The sequence below is a fragment of the Lacerta agilis genome, chromosome 18, assembly GCF_009819535.1.
Source record: "Lacerta agilis isolate rLacAgi1 chromosome 18, rLacAgi1.pri, whole genome shotgun sequence".
Lineage (NCBI taxonomy): Eukaryota > Metazoa > Chordata > Lepidosauria > Squamata > Lacertidae > Lacerta > Lacerta agilis.
The window spans coordinates 7601617-7627108 of NC_046329.1; the positions used below are offsets into that span (position 1 = coordinate 7601617).

General features: G+C 53.5%; 1 protein-coding gene across 2 annotated transcripts; it reads right to left on the minus strand.

Moving 5' to 3' along the window:
- Positions 1-981: 981 nt before the first annotated feature.
- Positions 982-22987, minus strand: MIER2 (MIER family member 2). 2 transcript variants are annotated; one of them, XM_033136747.1, is made up of 13 exons: positions 22934-22987; positions 17069-17156; positions 16216-16376; positions 15715-15840; positions 15485-15602; positions 13368-13474; positions 11991-12060; positions 10854-11005; positions 10478-10559; positions 4609-4703; positions 3026-3129; positions 2329-2465; positions 982-1548 (listed from the first exon to the last, which is right to left on the minus strand). In XM_033136747.1, the coding sequence occupies exons 1-13, from the start codon at positions 22940-22942 to the stop codon at positions 1088-1090; spliced, it is 1710 nt and encodes a 569-aa protein (XP_032992638.1). In that variant the 5' UTR covers positions 22943-22987; the 3' UTR covers positions 982-1087. The 2 variants fall into 2 exon arrangements, with proteins under 2 accessions (XP_032992638.1, XP_032992637.1); XM_033136746.1 differs by having other exon boundaries at positions 983-1548; positions 15485-15608.
- Between the last annotated feature and the right edge of the window lie 2505 nt (positions 22988-25492).

The following is a 25492-nucleotide window of genomic DNA, read 5'->3' on the forward strand; positions in this document are numbered from 1 at the left end:
AGTCTCAGTTTGGCACTCCAACCGGCGGCCCTGTGCTCCTGCCGCCACCCAACTGCCTCTCTTCTGGCATAAGCAAACGCTCTGCTTTTTGCTGGCTTTTGGAAGCCCGGCCTCCCGGCCACCGCGGCGAACCTGAGAGCTGCGCAGTTTTGGCAACAGGGCCAAGGAGCCTTCTTTCGTTCTGCCCCTCCACATCCTCCCCAACCCGTCTGCATCCCCGGAAGCCGATGCATCCTCGGAAGGCTGCGGCGTGTGGATTACCGTCTTCGTAATGCAGGAAGTTCCTCCCTCTGCCCAGAAGGCGGGTCCCGATAAGAGGGTGCCTTTAAAAAAAAAGCCTGGGGCGGCGGGCTTGCGTAGGGACAAAAGCGGGAGCGGGGTGACGATTCCACCCGCCCTATGGCAAACCAGGATGCGGCCGCAAGGTTTGGCAAAAAGGAACGTTCCCCCGCCGCTACGGAAAACAAAACTAAAGAGAAGTGCCACCACAACTGAAGGAAAGTGCCCGACCCGGCTTGCTCTGCACCTTCGGGACCAGTTGTGTTCCACGTCCGCTTGCGCCGTGTGTGAAAGCTCTCCGCCCCACCGATACAGCTCGCTTCTCTAAAAGTGCTCCTGGCAACCCTCTCTATCTCTGCGGCCTCCCACATTGCACCAGGGTGGGTGGGTTTCTGGATATCCAGCTTGCCCAGGGCAGGGTTGTTGGGGAGGAAGACTTTGCCTGCCCCCTGCATGGCTTTGCCCCCCACCTACAATGGCCCCATGGGGGCCACAGGTTCCCCTCCATCGGCTTTCTCTCTTTCGCAAAGCTGTGTGAGAGAGTACGACAGAGGTGTTTGGTTTCACCAGAGGGACGTCAAGCGCAGGGGCAGAAAGAGCACTGGGTGCCCCCCCTCCGCCCCCCGCGATTTGGAAAGGCGAGGACCGGATGGCTCTTGACCGGCACTCGTGGCCCCAGGGGAGAGTGGGGGGGGAAGGGTGACGATAGGCTGACCCGTCTCTGCGCCCCCTCCCCAAAGGGCAATTCCATCCAGTCCTGCCAGAGTCAGCTTTCGTCCACCAGCGGACCCCTACGCAGAGGCTGCAGTCACTGAGACAAGGACTCCGAGTGGCCCCTGGGTGCTGGGCAGGCCTGCTGAGTGGCCAGGTAGCTATTTACATCTCCAATGCCGAGGAGGCTGAAATCCGGGACCGATAAGGACACTTGAGCGGGGGCCACCAACGTCTCTGGATCCCTGTCCAGTCCCACGTGGCCGGAAATTAAAGGCAGCCCCTCCGCGACGTTCCCGGGGAGGGTGAAGTCCACGGCGAGGGCGTTCCCCGAGCACCGCAGCGGTTCCTGCTTGCTGGCTGCGGCCACCTGGTAGAAGCCGACTTCGGGGGGGTTTGGCGGGTGCTGCAGGAAAGCGGGCGCACGGCTGCCGGCAGCGGCTTCCTCAGCGGGGTCGAAGGAACAGTTTGTTTCCGAAGGGGTGCTGTACTCATAGCCGTGGCCCGACTCACTCGTGCTGCCCAAACTGCATGCTGCGCTCTCGATGCTCAAAGGTTCTGTGCGGGGGGCAGGGGAGACACACAAAAGCCTGGTTCACACACCACAGGTACTTGATTTCAACTACTGCAGTGCACACTCTAAAAACGGGAGTCACCAAGACAGGGCCTTTTCGGTGGCGGTGCCCCAGCTGGGGAATGCCCTCCCAACTAGCAAGGTTGTTATTTCGGGAGGAATTTGAAAACTTTCCTGTTTAACCCAGGCACCTGGTGGCTGGAGAATACATTTAGAGAATATTGGAAAATGTTTACTGAATATATGGGGGGAAATTGTGTACACCTGAAAATGTTGGCAGCATTAAGATAAATAAGGTAAAGGTAAAGGGACCCCTGACCATTAGGTCCAGCTGTGTCCGACTCTGGGGTTGCGTTAGTGGCCGAGGGAGCCGGCGTACAGCTTCCAGGTCATGTGGCCAGCATGATGTAAGCCGCTTCTGGCGAACCAGAGCAGCGCGCGGAAACGCCGTTTACCTTCCCGCCGGAGTGGTACCTATTTATCTACTTGCACTTTGACGTGCTTTCGAACTGCTAGGTGGGCAGGAGCAGGGGCCGAGTAACGGGAGCTCACCCCCGTCACGGGGATTCGAACCGCCGACCTTCCGATCGGCAAGCCCCGGGCTCAGTGGGTTGGACCACAGCACCACCCGTGTCCCACCGTGTACACTGGTTAGACTACTGCAATTAAGCGGCAATGTAGGTTGTAGTAAGTAACAAATAAATGTGCTTTTCCAGGACTCAAGAGTTTTGAAAGCCGAACAAGGGCAATTCCGACCGGCCTACCTGTGCTTTCGATTGCCAGGTGATCTGGGTTGAAACGAGAGTCGAGGCACCCAGTGGCCGATGGGATGGGTGGGGAACCTCGCGAACGACTGGCACTTTCTACTTCCCCACCATCCAAAAAATTATCCACGTAATCCCTACAGGTTGGAGGTAAGCAAAACAAAACACATTTGTAGATTATGATGATGTTGTGTCCCACTCTGCTTAACCGATTACGGGGGGGGGGGGCCCACGGGACGGGGACAGAGCAACGGGAGCTCACCCCATCGCGGGGACTCGAACCGCCAACCTTCTGATCGGCAAACCCAAGGGGCTCAGACCACAGAGCCACCCGCGTCCCAGTTGTCCAGGGTGTGTGAGTTTGCTCCTCCTGCTAAAGCTAAATGTTTCCAGATTAAATCTGGGCACCTGCCAGTTTTCCTCTCCCACGTCCGGATCTCCCTCTCCCTCCTACTTCCTCTCCCTTCCTTCTGCTTCCTAGTCTTTCCCTCCCTTCCGCTTCCTAGTGTTCCTCTCCCCCCGTCTTCCCCTCTCTTGTTTCCTGGTCTTCAGCTCCCCCCTTGCTTCTTCATTCCAGCTCCCCTTCTCCAACTCAAGCCCCTGGCCTGCGATTCACCCGGTGCTGTGGACCCAGGCCCCAGCGTTCCACCCAGCTCTGGGGAGCCACACGTGACGCCAGGGTGGGGGGCGGACATACTTCTTCCTTCCAAACCGCGTCTGCTGGGTGAAGTAGTCGTAGCGCTCCGATTTCTTCCACATGTAATAGTACTCCACACATTCGCCTACCGACCGGGTGCGGACCTGCGGCCAAAAAAGGAGGAGAGGGAAAAGTTAGGACGAGTCACGACCTCTGGAACACCTTTCAGGAGCGACATTTGTGTAGGGATTGCCACACGTCCAGGATTTCGAAGGCGGAAGTGACGTCCAGGGGCGATTCCCGGGAGGTGGCGGTTTGTCCTGGATCTTCAGCAAGTAAACGGAGAAATTGCAGTTTTTTGCGTTTTCGTAAAAAAAAACACCAGCTCACTAATTTTGGGGGTGTCCTGGTTTTTTTACTTTTTGAAATATGGCAACCCCACGCTTGTGTGAACAGAACACACGTCCCAGAATCCTCTGGGAAGCACTAGGCTTACATAACATGTTTTTTTTGGGGGGGGGAGGAAGGTGGAGCTGTGGTCTAAACCACAGAGCCTAGGGCTTGCCGATCAGAAGGTTGGCGGTTCGAATCCTCGCAATGGGGTGAGCTCCCGTTGCTCGATCCCTGCTCCTGCCCACCTAGCAGTTCGAAAGCACGTCACGAGTGCAAGTAGATAAATAGGTACCGCTCCGGCGGGAAGGTAAACAGCGTTTCCATGCGCTGCTCAGGTTCGCCAGAAGCGATTTAGTCATGCTGCTCACATGACCCGGAAGCTGTACGCCGGATCCCTCGGCCATTAACGTGAGATGAGCGCCGCAACCCCAGAGTCGGACACGACTGGACTTAATGCTCAGGGGTCCTTTTACCTTTACCTTTAAGGGGCACTATGCCTGAGAGATTAATAATCAGTGTGCAAAGGGTTCTCTACACAAAAGAATAAAACTTAACGTTTCTGTAGCATGCAGGTTACCAATAGTTTTAGGGCCATGGGCCCATCTGACTTGGGGGGGGGGTGTGTGTAATGGAAGCCACCCATAGGGTTGCCAGTTCAGGAGCATCCCAGCCCCTCAGATTTCGGGGGCCCAAACCTGAGACCCAAATTCCTGCTGGGCTGAACCTTGCAAGCTGCATGCAGTCTTCTTAATTGAGCAAAAAATGCAAAAGAATGAAGACATTGCTGCCCACCTGAAGGGTCAGCCCTGGGCGTCTTGAGACCCCACCCACCCACTCCCACTCTCCTCCCTGAGAGACAGAAATAGAGAAAGCTCATACAGTCGTACCTTGGATCCCGAACGCCTTGGTACTTGGACGTTTTGGCTCCCAAACACCACAAACCCGAAAGTGAGTGTTCCGGTTTTCGAACCCAAACATCTGACGGGTCTTCCGTTCGACTTCCAAGGTACGACTGTACATGCATGCATGCACACTTTATTTTCCAAGGGTGCGAGACCCAGTACAATGACTCAGAGCCTTGAAAAGCACATTGAGCTAGAAGCAGAAGTTGCAAACGGCATCCGTCTCCCCAGACCTCCTCCTCTAGCTCTATGGGCATTTTAAAGAGTTCTTCCTCTATTTCCCGGGCTTCACTCATGATTGCAGGGAGACCCGCTGTCCTGGGCGACATACACACAATGGCCAACTACCTTGTTTGCTTGGATAAGGTGGAAGTTCTTTCCGTGGACCCGGAACCCGTGTTCGAAATTCCTGCATTCCTCTTCGCTCCAGGCACAGAGCTCATCTGTAGCGGAGGCAACGGGGGGAATTATTTGTGAGAGATGCCTGCTGAAAGTTTGCAGAACTTCTCCAATAGATGTTTCTCTGTGTAACTGGAGAGTACTCCCCACCCCATATCGCTCCTTGGAGAGAAGGGTGGGTTGATAATGTCTCACTTAGGAAAGTCAACCGGTGTGATGGCCTGGGAGTCAGACTCTGATGCTGAACCTGAGGGATCCCAGCCTGCACAGGATTCCCCGCCTCCAGAACCAGCTGAGCCGGGGCCAGGGCTTGAGCCTGAAGGATCCCCACCTGTGCTGGATCCCCAGGTGCAGGCATCAGCAGAGTCTGCTCTGGCTCCTGATGGGAGGGAGGACCCATTGCCTGCAGGTGCTCCACTCCCAGCCTCTTCAGAGGAAGCTGACGCATCCCCTGGGTCCAGTAACCCACCAGCCTCTCCTGAGCTACAGAGGCTCAGGGCAGAGAGGCGAAGGGAGTTAAGTGTCTGCAGGAGGAGTGCTCGCCTCCAGGCCCGGAGGAGAGGCGAGTCTCCAGAGGATCGGGGCGGCCCTAAGCATAGGGCCAGATAAAAGCCAGCCAGACCCAGCCCAAGTTGCGTGAGCAACTTAGTTGCAAGCGTGTGCTCAACCTGCAACCTCGTGCCTTGGACTTTGACCTGCTCCCTGCCTTGCTCCCCGCCGGACTGACCTCCTTTGAATCCCTTGACCCCGGACTGGACTTGGACCTTGCTACACGGACACTCCCCTGGGGCCAGCACAGTTTGCTCACGCCACACCCGCACTCCCCCTTCGCTGGGGTGCGTTCGGGAGGAACCAGTAGCCATGGCTGACCAGGCGGCTGCACTGATGGCATTGGCCCAGGAGAATCAGACTTTGTCCCACACTGTGCAGCAGCTAAGCAATGCGGTTACGGCGCTGCAGCAGCGTTTGGATGCCTTACCGGCTCCTGGGGCCGCCGCCCCAGCTCCTGGCAAGTACCCAGTGGCCTTGCCAGAGAAATTTGATGGGTCCCCAGCCAGCTTTCCCATGTTTCTCGCCCAGGCCAAGCTGTATATTCAGGGGCGAGCTCGGGATTTCCCTGACGACCGCACCAAGGTGCACTTCCTGATCAGCTTGCTGAAGGACCAGGCGGCCAAGTGGGCGCTGCCGCTGCTCCGGCAAGACTCCCCTTTGCTGACAGACTATACGGGGTTTTGCAATCATCTGGAGACCACGTTTGCCAACCCTCAGAAGGGGAGTCAAGCCAATCGGGCAATTCGGCGGTTGAAACAGGGCAAGTCCACAGTGGCCACCTACGCCACAGAATTTCGGCTGCTGGCGCAGGACTTGACCTGGAATGACTCCGCACTTCGGGACCAGTATCTCGAGGGACTATCAGACGAGATACTGGATCAGCTGGCCACGTTGGATCGCCCTGCCACACTGGATGCCCTCATCCAACGGAGTCTGCAGATAGATGATAGGTTGGAGGATCGTCGCCAGGCCCGGGGCCACCGGCACTCCGGGCCCCCGGCGCCGGTGCTTCCCAGCAGTTCCGTGGCCAGAGTTGAGTCACCGGAGGAGCCGATGCAGCTCGGGGCAGTGCGGCCACGCCTCTCTCCCTCGGAAAAGACTCGGCGTCGGGAGGGGAACCTGTGTCTCTACTGCGGTGGGAGTGGACATTATGCCCGAACCTGCCCTGAGAAACGCCAGCCGCAGGGAAACCGCCAACCCCGGTAGCTGATGGCCCTGGCTACCTGGGGTCCCAAGCATCGCATGATGGGCCCTCACCAGTGGAATTGCAACACCTCATGATACCAGTGCGTCTATACCCCCCCGGTGGGCCCTGGATTCTCACTCACGCTCTGGTGGATTCGGGGGCAACCCGCTCCTATATGGACTCTGCCTTTGCCACTCAGCATCAGGTCCCGCTTCAGAACAAGCCGGAACCGGTACAGGTGGAGGCAATTGATGGACGGCTCCTGCGCTCGGGCGCTGTTACTCGGGAGACCCAGCCCTTGGTCCTGTGCTGCCAGCAGCACCGGGAGGTGCGAACCCTGGACATTGCTACCATGCCCCGGTTTCCCCTGGTGCTTGGGATGGACTGGCTGGAGTCGCACAATGTTCAGATCGACTGGGTCAATCGGACTGTACGCTTCCCAGACCCGGGTTCCCATGCTCAGTTCGAGTTCGCAGCAGCTGCCCCCATGGGGCAGGCTGTGTCAACGCTCCCCACCGTGTACCAGGACTATCTAGACGTGTTCGAGGAACAGGGAGCAGACCAGCTGCCGCCTCATCGGTCCTTCGACTGCGGCATAGACCTACAGCCTGGGGCGCCCCTGCCGGTGAGCCGCCTATACTCCCTTTCGGAACCAGAGCGTGAAGCCTTGCAGGACTTCCTTCGCAAGAACCTGGAACGCGGGTTCATTTGGCCCTCTACCTCACCCACTGCCGCTCCTGTACTCTTCGTTAAGAAGAAGTGTGGGGAGCTTCGCCTTTGCCATGACTATCGGGCCCTGAATAAGATCACCATCCCAGACCGGTACCCCTTGCCCCTTATTGCAGAGTTGCTGGAGCGGGTGCAGGGGGCACAGATGTTCACCAAACTGGACCTCCGAGGGGCCTACAATTTGATCCGGATCCGTGCCGGGGACGAGTGGAAGACGGCATTCGGGACCCGGTATGGGCAGTTTGAATACCTGGTTATGCCGTTCGGATTATGCAACGCGCCCGCCGTGTTTCAACGGTACATCAACCACGTGTTCCAGGACTTGCTAGACAAATACGTGGTGGTGTACCTAGATGATATTCTGATTTATTCCCGTGACCCAACTCGTCATGAGAGTCATGTCCGGTCCGTGTTGCAGCGCTTGCGGGAGCACCGCCTGTACGCCAAGCTCAGCAAGTGCGAGTTCCACCAGCGGTCAGTAGACTTCCTTGGACACCGACTCTCCCCTGATGGGGTACAGATGGACCCTGGAAAGGTGGCTGCGGTTCGAGAGTGGGCAGCACCCCGGAACCGCAAGGACTTACAGCGGTTCCTAGGGTTCGCCAACTATTACCGAACCTTCATTGCAGATTATGCTCATCGCACCACCCCATTAACCCGACTGCTGCGCCCCAAGACGCCCTTCTCCTGGGATGAGGAGGCTGAAGTGGCATTTCAGGGGTTGAAAGCCTGTTTCCAGAGGGCGCCGATTTTACAGCATCCTGATCCCTCTCGTCCCTTTGTGGTGGAGACGGATGCCTCCAGCACGGCTCTCGGTGCCATCCTGTCTCAGCAACACGGACCCGATGCGCCGCTGTTACCCTGCGCTTACTACTCCCGGCAGCTCCTTCCGGCGGAGCGTAACTATACCGTGTGGGAGCGGGAACTACTGGCCATTAAGGTGGCCTTTGAGGTCTGGCGCCATCATCTGGAGGGAGCACGACACCCGGTGGAAGTGAGGACAGACCACCGGAATCTGGAGTACCTCCAGACCACCCGCAAGTTGAACCAAAGGCAGATCCGGTGGGCGCTGTTTTTCTCCCGGTTCCAGTTCCGGATCCGCTACATCCCTAGCTCCCAAAAACCGGAAGGCGGATGCCCTGTCCCGGAAACCCGAGGACGTCGCAGACACGGTACAGCAGGCAGTACCGACGACGATCTTACCACCGGCTGCATTCCTGGCCACTCAGGAGGCCAAGCCGCTGCGGGTTCGGGTGCAGGAACAGCAACGGGTGGATGCTTGGGCTCAGGAACGGCTCCAGGAACTGTCTGACGGGTCATGCCCTCGATATCCGGGGCTGGCCCTGCGCCAGGGCCTACTGCTGCACCAGGGACGTCTATACATCCCGCCAGGACCATTGCGGGCCGAGGTTCTCCGGATGTCTCACGATGCCCCAGCCGCAGGGCACTTTGGGCGGTACCGGACCACCCATCTGGTAAGCCGGGAGTACTGGTGGCCCCGCCTGAAGGCTGATGTGGCACGCTACGTTGCTGGTTGCGATGTCTGTCGGCGGGCCAAGGGCCCTACCGGCCGACCCCCCGGCCTGCTCCAGCCATTGCCAGTCCCACCGCGTCCCTGGCACACGGTCTCGCTGGACTTTGTGGTGGACTTGCCCCCATCTCGTCACTGTACCTGCCTCCTAGTTTTCACGGACCATTTCACTAAGATGGTGCACTGTGCCCCCTGCCCGTCCATACCCACAGCTAAGGAGACGGCTCAACTGTACCTTCAGCACATCTTCCGCCTGCATGGCCTGCCCGAGCGTGTGGTTTCTGACCGCGGCGTCCAGTTCACATCCCGCTTCTGGCGAGCCCTGCACCAGACCCTTGGGACGGAGGTCTGCCTATCTTCGGCCCACCACCCGCAGACCGATGGCCAGACGGAACGGGCAAACGCGGTGCTGGAGCAGTACCTCCGGTGTTACTGCAGCTTCCAGCAGGATGACTGGGTCGATCACTTGCCATTGGCGGAGTTCGCCTACAACAATGCAGTGAACGCCTCCACCCAGCAGACCCCGTTCCAGGCCTCCTACGGCTACCATCCACGTTTGTTCCCGGACGTGCTGCCAGCTTCCGCGGTCCCCGCAGTGACAGACTGGCTTCAGGAGCTTCAGTCCCAGCAACAATTATTGATGGAGCAACTGCGCCAGGCCAAGGACGCATACAAGGCCCAGGCGGACCGACATCGTCAGGAGGGGCCAGAACTCCGTGTTGGCAATCGGGTGTGGCTCTCTACCCGTCACCTGCATCCTTCTCGGTCCTCACGAAAGCTGGATGCACGGTTTGCCGGCCCATTCACCATCACTGCGCAGGTGTCGCCGGTGGCATTTCGCCTCCAGTTACCTCCATCGCTCAAGGTTCACCCAGTATTCCACCGGTCCCTACTTAGTCCAGTCGCCCCGCCTGACGAGTTCCACCCAGACAATCCACGACCGCAGCCAGTTTTGGTTGAGGGGGAGCCTGAGTACGAGGTGGAGCGCATTCTGGACTCACGATACCGCAGGGGGAAGCTCCAATACCTCATCGACTGGAAGGGGTATGGGCCTGAGGATCGTTCATGGGAACCAGCGGAAAACGTCCACGCACCTGCCTGCCTCCGTGATTTCCATGCAGCTTACCCCAGCAAGCCTGGTCCGGCCCCTCGGTTGAGGGGGAGGCCTGGGAGGGGGGATGGTGTGATGGCCTGGGAGTCAGACTCTGATGCTGAACCTGAGGGATCCCAGCCTGCACAGGATTCCCCGCCTCCAGAACCAGCTGAGCCGGGGCCAGGGCTTGAGCCTGAAGGATCCCCACCTGTGCTGGATCCCCAGGTGCAGGCATCAGCAGAGTCTGCTCTGGCTCCTGATGGGAGGGAGGACCCATTGCCTGCAGGTGCTCCACTCCCAGCCTCTTCAGAGGAAGCTGACGCATCCCCTGGGTCCAGTAACCCACCAGCCTCTCCTGAGCTACAGAGGCTCAGGGCAGAGAGGCGAAGGGAGTTAAGTGTCTGCAGGAGGAGTGCTCGCCTCCAGGCCCGGAGGAGAGGCGAGTCTCCAGAGGATCGGGGCGGCCCTAAGCATAGGGCCAGATAAAAGCCAGCCAGACCCAGCCCAAGTTGCGTGAGCAACTTAGTTGCAAGCGTGTGCTCAACCTGCAACCTCGTGCCTTGGACTTTGACCTGCTCCCTGCCTTGCTCCCCGCCGGACTGACCTCCTTTGAATCCCTTGACCCCGGACTGGACTTGGACCTTGCTACACGGACACTCCCCTGGGGCCAGCACAACCGGGTTGGGAAGGGGGATTATTCCCTACCCCCCCCCCCGGAATCTCTCACCTCGAATGACCTTCACGTTGAACCGGAGTCTCCGCAGCGCCTCTTCGGCGTTGAAGTTGCACTTCACCAGTTCGTACAGCGCCTATAGAACAAAGAGAAACATGCCTAAATGGGCCTAAATGAGAACAGAGTGGCGGGGAAAGGAGGATTTTAAAAGTGGTGTTTCTTTGAGGTGGGGGAGGAGGTGGGGGAGAGGCGCACTAAGGGAGAGTGCCCTGTCCAGATCTTGCTTCAAAGGGGGACAATGAACCTGGAGGGTTCGGCTTGCTGAGCTAGAACTGCTGAAAGAGGTTCAAGGTTCAAGGTTCTGGTATTGTGTTTTTAATATTCAGTTGGAAGCTGCCTAGAGTGGTTTGGGAATGAACACTGAACTCACTTGCTCATTGTCCTTGACCGTGTCCCCCTCTGCAAGGCTGGCGTTCGAGACTTCGTCCCACCTCCTCTTAATGGCTCGGTAAAGGAACTCTTCCACTTCCCTCTCGGGGAGGATGTTCGGGTCCCAAAGAAGCTGGTCGTCGTTTTCGTAGACTGGGAGAGAGGAAAACATCGGAGGGCGGGTCTGAGATCGAGAGCCCAGAGCAAATGCTTTGCCTTCCACCAATCTGGCTGGCGGCAGAGTGACACAGACTGTGGGGTGGGCACCCTCCCCTCCGAAGCCACCCAGGAACCAAGTGGGTTGTGGCGACAGGAGGAACAGAAAGCCGCATGCCTCCTCGCCCGCACGGAATCCCTGCTCACCTGTGGCGACCGGGTGAGGAATCAAATGCGAAGGATCATAGAATCATAGAGCTGGAAGAGACCCCAAGGGCCATCCAGTCCAACCCCCTGCCAAGCAGGAAACACCATCAAAGCTTTCCTGACAGATGGCTGTCAAGCCTCCGCTTAAAGACCTCCAAAGAAGGAGACTCCACCACACTCCTTGGCAGCAAATTCCACTGCCGAACAGCTCTTACTGTCAGGAAGTTCTTCCTAATGTTTAGGTGGAATCTTCTTTCTTGTAGTTTGAATCCATTGCCCCGCGTCCGCTTCTCTGGAGCAGCAGAAAACAACCTTTCTCCCTCCTCTAGATAACATCCTTTGATATATTTGAACATGGCTATCATATCACCCCTTAACCTTCTCTTCTCCAGGCCAAACATACCCAGCTCCCTAAGCCGTTCCTCATAAGGCATCGTTTCCAGGCCTTGGACCATTTTGGTTGCCCTCTTCTGGACACGTTTCAGCTGGTCAGTATCCTTGAACTGTGGTGCCCAGAACTGGACACAGTATTCCAGGTGAGGGCTGACCAGAGCGGAATACAGTGGTACTATTACTTCCCTTGATCTAGATGCTATACTCCTACTGATGCAGATCCTTCTCTTAGAAAGAGGATGCTGGCATTTCCCAAGGAGCCAAATTCTACTCTCCCCTAGTGCTCTTGGAACACATGCAGACGCACACACACACAAAACGCTGGCTGGGATGAAGATGAAGTCCAGAGCATGTCAGTGCCCAAAGGGTGAAGTTTGCCTACCTTTTTCGCCATGTCTGTTCAGGTGGAGGAGAGGAACAGCTGCCTGGTATTGAGGACCAACCATGATCTCCTGTAAGCGAAATAATAACAAATAACAACAGCAGGATCATTCAATTGACAGCAGCTGTGTGCCAATCTTTCCTTGCCTCTCCTGCTTCTGGGAGGTAAACTGGGAGGGGAGAACCTCTTCCATATCTATCTATCTATCTATCTATCTATCTATCTATCTATCTATCTATCTATCTATCTATAATTACACAGCAGTAAACAAGTATTTTTATAAACAAACAGGACAAGGACAAGGACAACAACAACAACAACAATTTATTATTTATACCCTGCCCATCTGGCTGGGTTTCCCCAGCCATTCTGGGCAGCTCCCAACAGAATATTAAAAATACAATAAAACATCAAACATTAAAAACTCCCCTAAACAGGGCTGCCTTCAGATGTCTTCTAAAAGTCAGATAGTTGTTTATTTCCTTGACATCTGATGGGAGGGCGCCACTACAGAGAAGGCCCTCTGCCTGGTTCCCTGTAACCTCCCTTCTTGCAGTGAGGGAACCACCAGAAGGCCCTCGGAGCTGGACCTCTGTGTCTGGGCTGAATGATGGGGGTGGAGACCCTCCTTCAGGTATACTTTGCTGTTTAGGGCTTTCCAGGTCAGCACCAACACTTTGAATTGTGCTTGGAAATGTACTGGGTGTCAATGAAGGTCTTTCAGGACCGGTGTTATATGGTCTCGGCAGCCCCTCCCAGTCACCAGTCTAGCTGCCGCATTCTGGATTAGTTGTAGTTTCTGGGTCACCTCCAAAGGTAGCCCTACGTAGAGGACAATAGGCGAGACAACTCTTCCATTCCTTGCCCGGAACAGGGGTGACCCCCCAACCATTTTCCTGACTGCTTATTTATCCCTTCCTGAAGGAATGGTAAACGCTGCGAGAGAGGACCCACCACAAGCCTTGGGAACACCAAGATGGGCAAGGTTTCTAGGAAGTGTTTTAAGTACGATTGGAAGCCAGCAAGGGACCAAAGACCTGCCCTGAAAAACCTAGTCCTACTGAGATCAACCAGATCCCTTCAGCCTCCAAGTTGCCTGGTGGAAAAGTCGGTTGAAGATGGGAGAAGGGGCAGGCAGCCCCCAGATCGATTAAGATTCAGCAGATCTGCAAAACAGAGCTGTGAAAACATCCGCCCCACAAAAAGACAGAGCCTAATGAACATTTGGCTAACAGCACTCCTGAATGTTTCAATACCTGCCATAGAACAGGTGAAAGAAGCTTCTCTTAGAATTCCTCTTAGCCAGGGCCCCCTCCCTGTTTCCCACCTGTCCCGACAGAGGACGATGAGCACCCGCCACCGGACCCAAAGGCCTACCTTCTTGCATTCGTTGGCGGGGATGGCGTCTTCTTCCGAGTCCTCGGCCGAGAAGGAAGCACAAGGGGAGGAGCAGCGTCCTTTGCCTCCGTCAGCCAGGAAGTTTGCTTTTTTCCCCGGAAAGGGAGGAAGGTGAAGAGACAACCTCAATGCCTGGAAGCCGCAAGGAGCGCGAGAGAGGGGCCCTGTGTCCGGATCAGGCCAGAGGCCCGTCAATTCCGGTGTCCTCTTTGCCACAGGGGTCTACTAGAAGTCCACAGGCAGCTGGCGTCCGGAGAGCTGGTGAGGTGAACTGGGCCTCAGAGAGACAGGGGCTCAAATCCCCTCCCAGCCACATGAAGCTCACTGGGTGGGCGACGATGGGCTGGTCACTCCCTCTCAGCCTAGGCCTAACCTCACAGGGCTGTTGTGGGGATTAAGTGAGGAGAGGGAGAACCACGTCTGCCCACTGAGTTCCTTGGGAGGTAAAAAGGTGGGATACAAACACAACGAACGGATAAAGGAATGAATGATTTTTTTGGGTGCAGACTGTCCCTGAATGTGGCATTTCCACTCAACTTGATGGCTAGCTGCCACTCTTGTTGCTGCTGCTGTCATTTCATGTGTTTAGATGCTGGCTTTCTTCTATTATTATTATTATTACTTCTCGTGTTTATATCCCGCCTTTCTCGCAAGTTAGGATTTGAGGCTGCTCCCCCAGAGTTTCAAATCGATGTTGTAAAATGCAAAGAAATAGAAACAAAACTCGTTAGGGAAGAGCCAGCAATTAAAAAGCAGTTTGCCTTTCTTCTGCCCCGTCCCTGGAAACCCAACTCTCCAAAACCATGACCCTGTAAAGAAGAGCTTTTTCCAAAACCGTGTGTTGCGACCCTTTACAGTGTGTCGGCTGTGACGTGTAGCACAAACACTCCCCGCGCTCCTCCCGGGTCTGGAAAGGGGGTTAGTTTAACTTCCAGGTTTAGCTAGTAAAACCGAATCGCTGTGAGCCAGTGTGGTGTAGTGGTTAAGAGTGGTAGACTCGTAATCTGGGGAACCAGGTTCGCGTCTCCTCTCCTCCACATGCAGCTGCTGGGTGACCTTGGGCCAGTCACACTTCTCTGAAGTCTCTCAGCCCCACTCGCCTCACAGAGTGTTTGTTGTGGGGGAGGAAGGGAAAGGAGAATGTGAGCCGCTTTGAGACTCCTTCGGGTAGTGAAAAGCGGGATATCCAATCCAAACTCTTCTTCTTCACTGTCTAAAAAGCACCGACAAGGAAGCGTTTGGAGAGCTCTGCTGTAAAAAGCCTAGCAATGGCTTGCCAAGGCCCTCTGGCCGCTATTGGGCCAGTCCAGTCATCCACCCTGACCAGCGGCCACCTGGTTGGAGCTGATGGGAAGCCTTTTCTGCCCGCTGGAGATGTCCCACGTTCCGACGCGCCTCCTTAAATCTTTATACTGGAAGGCGTCAGCCTTGGACTTCAATTTGTTTTATGTATGGGTCGTCGTTTCAATTTTTCATTATCATCACGGAATCATAGAATGGTAGAGTTGGAAGGGATCTCAAGGGTCGACTAGATACAACCCTCTGCAACGTGGGAATTATATACATAATAATAATAATAATAATAATAATAATAATAACAATAACAAGGGGTTGTTTTATATACAGTCATACCTCGGCTCCCGAACACCCTGGAAATCGGATGTTTTGGCTCCCGAATGCCGCAAACCCGGAAGTGATCGTTCCGGCCCGCGAACGTTCTTTTGGAACCCGAACATCCGACGGGGCTTCCGATTGGCTGCAGGAGCTTCACGAAGCCAACCAAAAGCCGCGATTTGGTGTCCGAACGTTTTGGAAGTTGGACGGACTTCCGGAACGGATTCGGTCCGACTTCCGAGGTACCACGGTATAGGTCACTACACTGCATATCGTTTTGAGATATGTCGTGGGAAGCGGTTAATAAAATGAAAGTAATAATAATGCCTGTGGCAAGCTTTGAGCCCAATTATATGGCCAAGAGAAGCAAAAGCAGGGGAAGGGTCCCAGCTGGCCTTTCCTTTGTGTCTGTGTGTGTGAAATACGACTATGCTTTTGCTCCCCTTTTCTCGAGGCATCTACACACTTCAGAGAAAACTTACATCCCATCTGGTTGGGGAAAAGGTCCGAGGCGTCGTGGGAGGTGACGGAAGGGGTCAGGTCGTCGGCCGAAGACTGTGTCTCCTCTTCCTCTTCCCCAGAGAGCAGGTCCTTCGCTATCTGCTCCTGACCGGAAAGAAGGAAGCAGGGGTTGTTGCTGTTTTTTATTTCTATTTTTTTGACGAAGTGATATTCATAAATAAATAAGAATAAAAAGGGAAACGGGACTTACCTTATCCAGGGTCATGTCTGGAAGGTTGGGCGAGGCATCGTTGCTCTCGCTGTCCTGCTCGGAGATGGGGTCAGAGGCCTCGTAGCCGTAGAGTGCCAGCAATTCCTCGAACGGCATTTCAGAGTTCTGAACAGCAGGAGAACATCGTCAGGAAGGGAAGGGGCTCCCCTACCCCCGGGAACTACGCTGGCCAGGCAGAGAATCAAGGGGGCAGAGGTTTTTTTAAAAGCATTTTCATCGTTTTTTAAATACAGTATGTGTCTAGATTCCACCTCTATCACTCTTTTTTAAAAAACAAAATAAAATAAAAAATTCCTTCCAGTAGCACCTTAGAGACCAACTAAGTTTGTTCTTGGTATGAGCTTTCGTGTTTGGCTTGTGTTTTTACTTAGATTAGCCTTTCGATAAAAAGATATTTGACGATAACCTTTGTATTTATTTTTCCAAACTTTAATAAAATCTAGTCAAAAGAGAGAGAGAGAGAGAAACAAAGTGCCTTACCTGGGAGGCATTGAAGCTCTTATCTAGCTCCTCCAAAGGCTTCGCTTTCCCCTGTGAGTGTTCCTGCCGCTGATCTTCCTCAGTCTCTTCCCGCACCCCGTAGTTCTGGGAAAGGATCTCAGCCAGGTTGAAGCGGTGGTCACCTGAGCCCATAGACACCACTGCATGGAACAACGGTTGGAACAATTAGTAAAGGTAAAGGGATCCCTGACCCTTTCTCTTTGTAAAATAAAAAGCACGATCTGCTTTTGGCCCCTGGGCAATTCAGCTCCAGGGACCACCATTTGCTCCATAAGACGCACAGATATTTCCCCTTATGTTTTAGGAGGAAAAAAGTGCGTCTTATGGAGTGAAAAAATACGGTAAGTTCTTCTGGTGGTCTGCTTAAGAACGCTGGAGGGGCCAGCCAGACGGAGACATCAGTTGCCAACCCGGAACCCAGAGATCTCCACATGTTTGCAGTTGGATGTGTGTCAGTCACAGAACGCTAATGTCTAACACTGTCCCTCATGGCTAATGTCTAACACTGTCCCTCGTCTAAGAAGAGGAAATCCCACCCCCGTCTCGGGAGGAACTGTAAACAAGAGTCATTCTTCCATCTCTCGCATTCCTCCATTTCAGGAAAGGGGGATGCCTTTTCTGAACAGATAGGGAGTTGGGAGCCCGGCAAGTTCCTCACCCTGGTTCAGAGCCAATGGAAACCCGGGACAAGGTGGATGAAAGGGGGCGTCTGCATACAGGGGGAATGCTCAGCGAACCACCTTCCCGCAGAGGTGAGAGCCAGGTGACGGAGGAGGGGAAGGCAGAAGGCCTGCAGCACCTGTGGCACTAGGTAGGTTCAAGATCTCCGTACCTGCCGTGGTATGAAGGCTGGGTCTCCCAGGACATAAGTTCCGCGCAGGGTAGGACACAACCCTTGGACTCTGCCTCCCAACTGAGGCCTTAAAAAAAAAGAAAAGCAGGACACATGGTTAGTATTTATCTATGCGTTTCTAGGATTCAAGACCCTGCTTTTTCTATAAAACCAGGAGTAGGGAACTATTCTAAGTTCAAGGACCGTGTTCCCTCCTCGCCAACTTTCAGGGTGGGTGGGTGTTGCATGCTCCTATCGACTGTTGTGTTTTCAGCTGTTTCAATTTATGCCATGAACTGTCCCGTACTGGGAGAAAAAGCCGTATATGAAATAAAATTGACGGGATGAAATTAAAGCCACTTTAACACCACACGCCCAAAGAATACCAGCCTTTCGTGGTAAGGAAGGCAACGGGGAAACACACTGGGGAAAAATGGGGTTGGCAACTTTTGATTCCCAGTGGCCGACATTGAGAGGTGCTTGCTGCGTCCGGCCGTGCCGTAAGAAAACAGCCGTCGGGGTTGTGCTGCGGCAGTGACCCTTCCTCATTTTCTCCCTCCCCCTCCAACCATCCGGTTCTCCTCCACCTTCCCTGCCCAAGACTGAATTCTTCACCGTTCCTTCACAATAGTCAATGGGCCCGAGCGGTTGTAAGAAGCGCACGAAGGGAACAGTCACCTTGCTGCAGAAGGGCATCGAAAGCTGCCCAGCCCAGAGTGAGCTTGTCGCAGGGCACACCTTGCCCTCTTAAGAAGAGAGAGCTTCTGCGGAGACGGTGCGCCGGATTTTACAAGGCAACCGTGGGAATAAAAGCTCCCTGCCTACCAGGAAAACTTTGGAAAGGAGGCTGCCGCCCAACTTAAAGGCAAGCACTCAACATGTGCTGCAATGCGCTAGTCCCTGGTGTCCAATTAGTGGCCGGCGGTGTATTCTCACTAGAGACTACCCTGTCTGCTTGCGGAAAGAATCCAATGGATGCCAAGAATGGGAGCCGGAACAAGAGTTTCGACCTGAGAGTTTCCACAAGAGGCTCTCCTCCTCTCTGAGCAGGGGCTGGGGTTTCTTTGCAGCTATTTTATTTGTTTATTGAAGTTATGCCCCAACGTTTATTTGGAAAGTTCTGGTGGCGGCTCCAAACTAGACGTGCACCAAATCTGAATACGGGAAATCCTGTAAAAACTCTTCCTCGCAGAAGATTTCCTCCAATGTGTGATATTTTCCAATGATCCATTACTAATATATCCCTGCGTACTTTTTTCAACAGAAGTCGAGATTCCAGGGGACCTAGCGGGGAGAGCCCACCAAAATGCTACCAGTTACAGTCCATCTTCCCTTCTTCGTAAATGTACGAGGGAGGGAAAGCGACCAATAATTAATACCCTGGCTTTGGAAACTTTGCACGCACATTTTTTTTTAGGACACATCTTATTTCTGTAACTTCCGAGTTGCGGGAGCAGTTCTTAACATTGCACTTTCAATGCTAATATTGGGTTTAAACGGCTGTAACCCACCCTGGGAACTTAAGATTTTAAATTGTGATGAAAAATAACGAAGCATGATTCAGGCAAACAAAACGATGAGAAGGTTCTGAGGACAAACTCTTAACTTGGTGATCATTCAGTGCTCGTCAGGGGTGGTGGCAGATTTCCGAGGAGTCTTGGGTCAGATACCCTGAGTTGAGGCTCCCTTTCCGAGTGAGCCGAACTTCACAGTCAAAGGCAGTGTTAGAAACTCAGATATATAAGCTAAGCGCCAAATTGCTGCTTGAACCAGGGTTACCTGGCCTAGTTGCCATTTTGGGGGCTGGGCGGCTCAAAAGTTGTATTTTTCAATATAACTTTTTGGCTCCCGAAATTCATTCTGATCGTGCGGATGAAATATAACAGGTAGAAATTCTACAGGGTGGGGTACGATTGTGTGAAAATGGTCCAGATCCAAGGATCTCCCAGGCACACACCTCCAGGTGTTGGAGACATCAGGCTACCAGTCATACTGGCACCTGGGAATCTTCACTTGGTCGCAAGTGGCTAATAGGTAAAGGTAAAGGGACCCCTAACCATTAGGTCCAGTCGTGTCTGACTCTGGGGTTGCGGCGCTCATCTCGCGTTACTGGCCAAGAGAGCCGGTGTACATCTTCCAGGTCATGTGGCCGGCATGACAAAGCCACTTCTGGCGAACCAGAGCAGCGCACGGAAACGCCGTTTACCTTCCCGCCGGAGCAGTACCTATTTATCTACTTGCACTTTGCTGTGCTTTTGAACTGCTAGGTGGGCAGGAGCAGGGACAGAGCACCCCGTCGCGGGGATCCGAACCGCCGACCTTCTGATCGGCAAGTCCTAGGCTCTGTGGTTTAACCCACAGCGCCACCTGTGTCCAAAGTGGCCACTAGCCAAGTGCAAAACCACAGAAGGGAGGAGAGTTGCATTCGGGTCCTGTGGGCATCTGTTCGGCCCTTGTGAGGAAAAAGGATGCTGTAACAAATGGACCACTGGCCTGATCCAGCAGGCTGTTATGTTCTTATGAGAGCACAAGGCAAGCGGGGAGTATTAAACCATCTCCTCGCTCTTGCACTTGCTTGCTTCCATGTTCCAAACCATTGTTTTAGAGGATTGCCTGAATGCAGCCCAAAATGTGGTTTTGTCTTCATTTGAAAACAACAAAGCGATTTCCCCTCCGCTACTGATGTGGCAGGGAACCTGTAAGGAACCTCCAGATGTTGTGGGACTCTAATACCCATCAGCCCTGGTCAGCATGGCTAACGGTCAGGGATGATGGGAGTTGTAGTCCAGCAACACCTGGAGAGAATGAACCCAGTTATATCCCAGCAAAATCCCAGTAAGCAACCGGGCCCTGAGCGTGAAGTGTGATCTTAAGGCTCCAATCTGTTCTTGGGCAGGCGAGGAGCGGCTCTCGCGTAAAGAATGTGCTTCACCATTACCACCGTGGTTCCATCCCGATTCCCGCGAACCTCTTGAAGCACTTTCACAGCTACAACCAGCACGGGCCACAGAGGGTGATGATGGGCCCTTGATGCTACACAATGTCGGCATTCTCATGGACACCGAGGTTCCACCAGAGATGATCTCCAAAACCTACAAAGCTGGCCCAACCTCAGCCACAACACCCTCTCCCTGGAAATCATTGTCCCACTTTGGGAGACCTTACAGCAGGGGTGTTAATGTGGTGCCTTCCACATTCTTTTTTATTTTTAACTACAACTCCCATCATCCCTGACACACTAACAGAAGACAATGGGATTTGTAGTCTCCACAACTTCTGGAAAGTACTTCATTGGCTGCCCCTGCCTTAAGAGGACCAAACACGTGTGTGTCTGTGTGTTTCCCAGGGGAGGCACATAGCACCACTGGTGGTGCGATTCGGCACCCAAATCGGAAGCATGGGCAGAGTCCATTCCCAAGAACCGACGTGGCCTCTTTGTTTACACCTGCCTTCTGCACAACCCCAAAAAACTTCTCAGGGTAGAGAGAGCAAATGTATAGGGCACGGAACCCAACGACGGCGACTTTTAAGTGAAACACTCACAATCCAATGCGATTGTATGACTTAATAATAATAATAATAATAATAATAATAATAATATTTACATGCCGCCGATCTGACTTCCTCCATTATCATCAATTTTCTGTTTCTGGTGAGACCCTAACTCCTCATTACTTCAAAAATAAACAAACAAAAAAGGAATTCCTCTACCATTGATTGATTGATTGTTACGGTTCTCAACCAGCACACAATTCCTCTACCATTTCCTAATCATCGATTTTCAGTCATTCCCATACTATCTCGGCCTCCACCTGTACCCCCCACCCCTGCAACCCTCAAGGCAGGCCCCCAAACAGGACCCACCAGCAGCAGCCTCCACCAAGGGGTCCCAAACAAAGTTGGCTTGACCCTTCAAAAGCACTCTTCGCAGACCTAGTTGCAATAGGGTTCAGCCCCTAAGTGTCACCGGCCATCACAACATTTGTTTCATTTTCATCTCTTGCACCTTACTCGATAAGTCACTTTGGGGTGTTTTTTGGGGTGGGAAGTGATATATATGCACATTTAATAGGCCTTAGGGACGCGGGTGGCGCTGTGGGTTAAACCACAGAGCCTAGGGCTTGCCGATCAGAAGGTCGGCGGTTCGAATCCCCGCAATGACGGGGTGCTCTGTCCCAGCTCCTGCCAACCTAGCAGTTCGAAAGCACGTCAAAAGTGCAAGTAGATAAATAGGTACCGCTGTGGCGGGAAGGGAAACGGCGTTTCCGTGCGCTGCTCTGGTTTGCCAGAAGCGGCTTAGTCATGCTGGCCACATGACCCGGAAGCTGTACGCAGGCTCCCTCGGCCAGTAAAGCGAGATGAGCGCCGCAACCCCAGAGTCGTCCGCGACTGGACCTAACGGTCAGGGGTCCCTTTACCTTTAATAGGCCTTAAATCACTCTTGGGATGTTGCCTGCTGCCTCCTTAGCCTCAGGTATGCCTCTACCACTCCCCACACCGATCACTTTCTGCCCACCCACCCCCAAATTCCACCCTATGTTACACCACCCTCTAGCTCCCCAAGCAGCAAAATATTCTCCACCACTGATGCTCCCAAATTTGCCCTTTTCTATAAAAAGTCAATCGTGCCTCTTCCAGAACCCACTGCCAGCTAGACTCTTAATTACTGCCCCCCCCAATGTATGGCTTTTTTCAGGGTCGTTCCCATTAGCTCCTCATCCCCCCCCAAAAAAGCATGGCAATTCGAACTCTCAACCTCGGTTCCAGCTGCCACACCCCTTGAAACTCCTCTCAAGTCGCAAAAACTTGACCCCACAAGTGCTGCAGTGTGACCCTCGAAGTTTCAGCTTGGCCCCAAAACACCCCAGCTGTGTCCCCTCCAGAGCCCCAGCTGTTTCCATTGCTCTCCTGCGCAACCCCAAATCCTTGCTCTACGCGACCCCCAAAATTGCACCGTCTCCACCAGCAACTTCCCCTGTGGCCTAGCAGGCTGACCCCCCCAAAAAAGCCCTCTGCAAACCCAAGTCCTTACAGGTGTAAGCTACATGCACCCCACGAAATTCCAGCTGCCACTACTTAAAACCCCCAGAATCCAATGCAAAGTCCCGCGGGCGCCACTCACTTCTCTGAACCCCCAAATCTATGCTAGGCTTCTCCCAAGAACCCGTAGCCATCAGCTGCACCCCTAAACCATCGCCACCCCCCATCAAAGTACCACCAGCCCAACAGCACCCTTGCGCCCCAACTGAACCCCCCCACAAAAAGTCCAGCCACTTCACAACTAGTAGCAGAACCCCTAAGTTATTGCTGCCCCCCCCGCCAAGAAAAGCCACGGCACCCCAAAGTTTTTTACTGAGACCTCCCCCCCCACAGCACATTCCTGGTTCTTCATAGCCAGGGGCTGCACCCCCAAATCGTTGCAGCGCCCCAGAAACCCCCCATAGGTGCCCCAAACTTGTCACATCAACACTCCTGGGCCCCCTAAGTGTGGGTTGAACCCCCCCACCCAAAAAAACTCCAGCTGCCAAATCCTTGTTGAGCCCCAGAAAAGTCACAACTGCTCCATCCTCGCCCCTCGCACCCCATTAGCCCTTTGCTGACACCCCCTCAAAAGTCACCCCCCCAAAAAAAGATTCGTGCACGTCTTCTACCTGCCCACCTCAGTCCTACCTGGAAGACCCCCCCCCTAAAAAAAACCCACACACCCCACCACTTCTCCCTCAAGCAGCCCCCCCCCAAAACAAATGCAAACCCCAACCCTCCCCCCACCTCGGTGCCCCCTCTCCCTTTTTGGGGGGGAGGGGACGGAGGAGAGACCCGACTTTTCTCTCCCCCCCCCCGCTTGACACTCAAACACACACTCACCTCCGCCATAGCCGAGAGTGCGAACGGCCGAAGGGGGGGGGAGAGCCCCGGATGTGGAGCCGCCCGCTGATTGGCTCCTACGCGCAGGAGATGGAAGGGGGAGGGGGAGGAGGCAAGAGGGATGGGAGGAGGGGGGTAAATTCTGGGGTGGTGGGGGGAGAGAGAGACGGGAGGGGAAGGTGCGATGTAGGTGAGGGAGAAGGCAGGTGAGGAGCGGCTGAGGCGAAATGCGAGGTGGGGTGAAAGGGGAAACGTGGGGGGGGGCTGAGGTAGAATGTGTGGGGGGGTGGAAAGTGGGAATGTGAGGGGCAAGTGGGGAAGCTGAGGGGAAATGCGAGGGAGGGTGAAAGGGGGAATGAAGGGGGTAAATATGGGGAGAACTGAGGTAAAATGGGGGGAGGGGATGTGAGAGAAAAGCGGGGAGGCTGAGGTGAAATGCGAGGTGGGGTGAAAGGGGGAATGAAGGGGTAAATATGGGGAGAACTGAGGTAAAATGGGGGGAGGGGATGTGAGAGAAAAGTGGGGAGGTTGAGGTGAAATGCGAGGTGGGGTGAAAGGGGAAGCGAAAGGGGTGGATGTGGGGAGGACTGAGGGAAAACGTGGGGGGAATAGGGGGAAAGTGGGGAAGGTGAGGTAAAATGCGAGGGAGGGTGAAAGGGGAAATGAAGGGGTGAATATGGGGAGAACTGAGGTAAAACGGGGGGAGGGGATGTGAGAGAAAAGCGGGGAGGTTGAGGTGAAATGAAGGGAGGGTGAAAGGGGAAATGAAGGGGTGAATATGGGGAGAACTGAGGTAAGATGGGGGGAGGGAATGTGAGAGAAAAGTGGGGAGGTTGAGGTGAAATGAAGGGAGGGTGAAAGGGGAAATGAAGGGGTGAATATGGGGAGAACTGAGGTAAAACTGAAGTAAATTTTCTTGGGAAAGTTAAGTTAAATGGGAAAATGAGGGGAGACCTGAGGTAAAATGTTGAGGGGAGATGAACAAAGTAAAAATGTGAGGTGTTTGGAGAGAGCTTCAGGTAAAAAGTTGCAAGGGAGGGTGATTTAAAAAACCCCAAAACCATAAATATGAAAGAAAAGTGATGTTGGAGGGGAAATACAAATGGAAGGAGATATCAGGTGGTGTTTTTTTTTTTTTTTTAAATTACTGCTCTTATCTAGTATGCCACCTTGTTATACTTCTTACTAAAGCGCAGTTTATAAATGAATAAATAAAATGGGATGAGTAAAGGGAAATCTGGGAAGGACAAAAGTGGGGGAAAGTGTGGAGTAGTGGGAATTGCTGAGGTAGAAGATGTGGTGATTAGAGAGAAAAGGTGTTGGAGAGAATACAGAGGGCAACATGTGAGGAATTAAGGGGCAGAAATGGGGGTTGAAACAAACAACAACAAAAAGGATGGCTTGGGGTTTTTTCCATGTGAGATTGAAGGGTGAGTAAAAAGGAAGAGAGTGGAGAATTGAGGTGGGAAAGAGACAGGGACAAAAGTGGAAAGTTGAGATAAAATATGTTGTAGTAGGGAAATAAGGGAGATGAGGCTTTGGGGAATAGTAAAGGAAGGGAGCAGTGGAGGGGGAATTGAGGAGGAGGAGGAGATAGGGCAGGAGCAGAAAGCTGAGGTAAAGGCGGGAGAAAACAAAGGGGCAAAATGTGAAGGGAGGAAGGTCGAAGAGGGGTGAATAAGGGGGCGCTGCTGAAGGAAATTTGGGAAGGGTCTGATGTGGGGCATTAATGGCTACCGTATTTTTCGTTCCATAAGACACACTTTTTTCCTCCTAAAAAGTAAGGGGAAATATCTGTGCGTCTTATGGAGTAAATGGTGGAGCTGAATTGCCCAGGGGCTAAAAGAGGATCATGCTTTTTATTTTACAAAGAGAAAAGGGGGTGTTGAAAGGACCCGGCTCAGCAGCTGATCAGCAAGAGATTGGGAGAGAGATAAGAGTCCTGGCTCCCTTTCAGCCCTGCCCCATTGCCCAGGCCTCCTTTGTTGAATGTGCTGCAGAGGGAGGTTGTTTGTTTCCCCAGCGACATGTGACTGGTGATTAGATTATCTGTCTGTAAACTGTAGAAATGGCTCCCTTTCCTTTAGAAGCTGCAGAAATGTGAGTTGAACCCCATAAAATGGGGCTTTTCCTCTTTGCTTTTCCCCCTTTGCAAAAAAAGCTGCAAAACTTTTAGCTGATCCTCAAAAAAACAGGGCTTTTAGAGGAGGAAAACCAGAAAAATTTGTTTTTTCTTGTTTCCTCCTCTAAAAACGAGGTGCGCCCTATGGTCCGGTGCACCCCATGGAGCAAAAAATACGGTAGTTGGGAATGAGAGTTTTTAAAAATTGAGGTAAAATATGAGCCAGTGAGGTGAAATGGTTCAAAGAGGTGAAAATCAGAGGTAAGTAGGGGGTTTTAGTGGTAGAGAATAGCATTGAGGTAAAAAGTGTCAAGAATGGAAAGACAGGTGGGGGTTTGGGGGGGGGATAAAAAGAGAAGCGAGTAAAATGTGAAGCTTGCTGAGGTACTATATTGTGTGGTGAAGAGTCAAACTGTGGGGAATTATTTCTATTGTAC

What these genes read in the sequence shown, in the direction of transcription:
- MIER2 (XM_033136746.1), bottom strand. An exon ending in CAACGTGAAGGTCATTCGAG is followed by an intron (nt 4,704 to 10,477) that starts GTGAGAGATTCC and finishes CCTCCGCTACAG; the next exon opens with ATGAGCTCTGTGCCTGGAGC. An exon ending in ACGCGGTTTGGAAGGAAGAA is followed by an intron (nt 2,466 to 3,025) that starts GTATGTCCGCCC and finishes TCCAACCTGTAG; the next exon opens with GGATTACGTGGATAATTTTT.